Source organism: Rhinopithecus bieti, unplaced genomic scaffold (assembly GCF_001698545.2).
Source record: "Rhinopithecus bieti isolate Rb0 unplaced genomic scaffold, ASM169854v2 scaffold_70516, whole genome shotgun sequence".
Lineage (NCBI taxonomy): Eukaryota > Metazoa > Chordata > Mammalia > Primates > Cercopithecidae > Rhinopithecus > Rhinopithecus bieti.
In genome coordinates, this window is record NW_016826783.1 from 615,586 (window position 1) to 619,927 (window position 4,342).

The 4,342-nt window shown below is 53.8% G+C and overlaps 1 protein-coding gene across 1 annotated transcript in view; it reads right to left on the minus strand.

The window, feature by feature from the left end:
- Window positions 1-343: 343 nt before the first annotated feature.
- Window positions 344-4,342, minus strand: part of CAMKK1 (calcium/calmodulin dependent protein kinase kinase 1) — a 20,752-nt gene continuing 16,753 nt past the window's right edge. The window contains exon 8 of the mRNA XM_017863622.1: window positions 344-2,346. Within this exon, the coding sequence (XP_017719111.1) occupies window positions 2,274-2,346 (73 nt within the window). The 3' untranslated portion in view covers window positions 344-2,273. The remainder of the gene's footprint in view (window positions 2,347-4,342) is intronic.

Consider the following 4,342-nt stretch of genomic DNA (forward strand, 5'->3'; position numbering starts at 1 on the left):
CATAGGGACCTCTGCCCCAAGAGAAGCGGCTATGGCTCCTACCTGGACCAGACCTTGGCCTCCTGAGACCCTGAGAAACAGGCAGTTCTTCCCAAAGAGTGGCCACGGACCCACCCAGGAGCCTCAGCTGTACCCTGGACGGCAGCCCCGTCACCTCCTGAGCCAGCCCTTCCCTCTCCCTCCCTTCCCCAAGAGCACCTCTCACCACTGTCCTGCTCAGGGACTTAGGGTGCCTCAGGCGCTTCCAGAAAATTCAACAAAGCCAGCTGTTCCAGCTGCTGAGAAAGAAAGAACATGTATCCAGATGCAGAAAATGTACACACAAGCCTTTTTTTTTTTTTTTTTTTAAACTCAAGAAAGGGCTTTTATTGTTTGTAACTCACTTCCTGGGAAGTTAATTTTTAAAACACTCTTATAGAGTTTGCTCATCGCTTGTGCTACATTCAGAAACGACAACGCCAACCAGAACCCTCAGTGACGGGGTGAGCATCCCAACTGGGCCCACCCCGCAGAGCTTTCCAAGGGTGGGTCCGATCGATGTGGTCCCCCCAGACCAGACGCTCAGAGATGCTCAAGAAACGCTTGGGGATCAGTGATTGGCTCTTCACTTGCCTTCCACTAACTCTATAAAAGTGTTCTTAAAAACAGTACCGAATAACTTCTTAAGCCCCGGGCCACACTCTGCCTTAGCACAGAGGAGCCGGGGAGAAACGTGGACCCACTGACAACGGGGCACATTCGGGCTCCTATAGCCTTAAATAGACGTAGAAACTGTATTACAGATGCGTGTACCAGTGCAGGACATACAAGTGAGCTGTGTGCAGCAGATGGGCACGCGCATGCGTGTGCGCGTGGAGAGGCGACATGCACCCACAGGCGCGGAGATGCAGCGGGATCCGGGTTTCTCCCCCAGCCAGCCTCCCTTCTCCAAACAAGCCCTCCTCCAACGGGAAACCCACACCTGTGGCCAAAATCCCTCGTCCATCCACGTTTCCAGGGCAGTGTCCGAGTCCTGTGTGATTTCCCTGTGGGGGTCCACCTCTATGAGCATTTGGTCAGCAAACGCCAAGCCGGCCAGCCAGACACTGATCCCAGAGAGAAGGCGAAGGCTGCTTCGGAAGAGCTGTGTCTGCACGCGCTCCAGCACCCCCGCTCTGAGCAGGCTGACTGCTGATGTCCTCAGGGTGAGGCAGCTGCCGCAGAGGCCACCTGCCGGCGTGCACGCCCCTCCAGGTTCTGTGTCTCGTGATCCCTCCAACCTGGACAGTGTATCCTTCATTGTAGGAATGTGAGTGCAGCTCTTGGGGCCAGATGGGTAGGCCAGTGTAGGATGAGAGGCTGGGTTCCAGTTATTTCAGCACGTGCAGGGCCACAGGCCTGTCACGTCCGTGGCCCTCAGTCAAAGTCAGCCCCGGTGTCTTCTCCAGCCTCAGCTCTGGGGAACCATCAAGGGAGGGAGCGAGATGGGCAGGGACAATGTGGTGCTTCCGTTTCAGGCCTCTGCTCAGAGCTTGATTCCGTTCAGCCCACTCTCCAGATAACGCTGAACGTGAAACACGGTCCAGGAAAGTTAGCTCCGTCCACTCGGCTGCCAAATAATGGTGGGGTGTGCTGGGAACCACCGAAGCTATAGGAAAGCTCGTGAAATGTTCCCAAGCAGGGCCTCTCCCCTGAACCCCCAGGTTAAAAACAAAAGTAAAAGACAACAAAAAAGGAATCAGAATTCTCCAACACTGGCCCTCTCCCCAGTGAGGGGTCCGAGCCCGCACACCAGCATTTGAGTAGACAAGAGCTCTGGTGCCACCACCCCAAGGTGGGCAGGGTACCCCCCTCTCCACCATATGACTGTGGCAGCTGAGCCAGGCCTGCCCGGCCCCAGCGGGAGGTCTCTTCAGTTGCAGTAAGCCAGGCCTCCACCTGCCATCTTGGTCTCCTGCCTCTGCTCCTGCCCTGGGCCATGCCAACCAGCCGGGTGGCGTTTCTGAGGCTCCATGGGCACCTGGTTTCCCCACAGAATGGGTCAAGCCAAGAAGGGCCAGGAAGAGGAGGATGGCCTCGTGGGAGCCCTGCCCCCAAGACCCCAAATGACATACATTCCAGTCCTGTCCCTGGACGTGCGTGCGTGGCGGTCATGCAGCACGATGGGGGAGGGGCGGGAGCGGGGCTGCAGTCCCCAGCCCCTGCCCGCGGGGGCGGCTGTTGCATGAGGGCGGTGGGCCTCTGGAGGCGCGGGATGAGTATGCTGTCGGGTGGCCCTGGGTGCATGCAGGGGCTCAGGATGCAGCCTCGTCTTCCTGGACGCCGGGGAGCTCTGGGCTCTTGCCCCCTTCGCCACATCCTTCTTTCCTGTTCAGGGGACATCAGGGTCAGAATATACCCTCAGGGAGATACTCCCCCTCACACATAAAGGAATTTGAATCCCAGAATCTCTCAAAGCCTCCTTCACCCACTGCCCCAAGCTTGGCCTCCCTCTGGCCTCCCTGCATCACAGCAATTGCTCCTTGGCGGTCTCCCAGCCCCCAGCCTCAGCCCACAATACCTCCGTGGCCCCCCATTGACCAGAGATGAAGTCTAAAGCTCCCAGCACAGCCTCTGGAGCCTCTCACAGTCTGACCCAGCTGACTTCCCTACATCTTCTATCAGCCTGGTCAAGGGCCTTCTCTCTGTGTGTGTAGTTTTGTCGTTGTTGTTTTGAGACAGCGTCTTGCTCTGTCGTGCAGGCTGGAGCGCAGCGGTGCGATCTCAGCTCACGGCAACCTCTGCCTCCCAGGCTCAAGCGATCTTCCCACCTCAGCCTCCTGAGTAGCTGAGACTACAGGCACATGCCACTACGCCCAGCTAATTTTCTTTTTTTTTGAGATGGAGTCTCACTCTGCCGCCCAGGCTGGAGTGCAGTGGCGCGATCTCGGCTCACTGCAAGCTCCGCCTCCTGGGTTCACGCCATTCTCCCGCCTCAGCCTCCCGAGGAGCTGGGACTACAGGCGCCTGCCACCATGCCAGGCTAATTTTTTGTATATTTTTAGTAGAGACGGGGTTTCACCATGTTAGCCAGGATGGTCTCGATCTCCTGACCTCGTGATCTGCCCGTCTCGGCCTCCCAAAGTGCTGGGATTACAGGCTTGAACCACCGCGCCTGGCAGCCTAATTTTTTTATCTCTATAAAAACAGGGTTTCACCATGTTGCCCAGGCTGGTCTCAAACTCCTGGGCTCACGTGATCCACCCACCTCAGCCTCCTAAAGTGTTGGGGTTACAGGCGTGAGCCACCGTGCCTGGCCTGAGGGTCTTCTGTATTGACCTCAGTCGGCCCCCAGCAGATCTGGGTAGAGGGGCTTTCATTTTGCTTTTTTCTTTGCTTTGTTCACAGGGCAGAATCCATCTATCAGTCTTAGTCTTCTGTTACATATTCAACAGATTTATGTGTTTAATTTTCCTCCCAAAATGTCTTTTTTAAAAAATAATCAGTAAATGGGTTTTGATATCTTTAAAAAGGACCAACCCCACTTAACTCTACTACAGAGTTTCTACAATTATCCCAAAGTATAAAAAACAGTTTATGGCCAGGCACAGTGGCTCACACCTATAATCCCAGCACTTTGGGAGGCTGAGGTGGGCAATTACCTGAGGTCAGGAGTTCAAGACCAGCCTGGCCAACATGGTGAAATCCCGTCTCTAATAAAAATAGAAAAATTAGCCGGTGTGGTAGTAGCATGCACCTGTAATCCCAGCTATTTGGGAGGCTGAGGCAGGAGAATTGCTTGAATGCAGGAGGCAGGGGTTGCAGTGAGCCGAGATTGCGCCATTGCCCTCCAGCCTGGGCAACAAGAGCGAAACTCCGTCTGAAAACAAACAAATAAACAAAAAAACCAAAACAGTCTATCAAGGATAAACATTGGGACTTGATGATGAGGTAAAATCTACTTTCAAAGTTAGACCTAGAGACAGGGTGTGGTGGCTCATGCATGTAATCCCAGCACTTTGGGAGGCCGAGGTGGACAAATTGCTAGAGGCCAGACGTTCAAGTTCAGCCTGGGCAACATGGCAAGACTCCATCTCTATTGAAAAATAAAAGCTCTACCGCCAAATTAAACTTGGGTCACAGAATTCTATAATTTTATAGCTGGAAAGTATTAAGCCCAATCTTGTCACTCTGTTTGCCAGGTACAACCTAGGTACCGTCTTTATCCTGTGTCTGTCTTGTCCCACCACTAGAGGGTGCTGGACCATAGGCTCTGAGTCAGAGGGACCAGGTGTCCAGGTTTACTGGACACAGTCCTGATTCCACCTGTTGTCCTGGCATAATTATTATAAATATATATATATATATATATATATATATATAT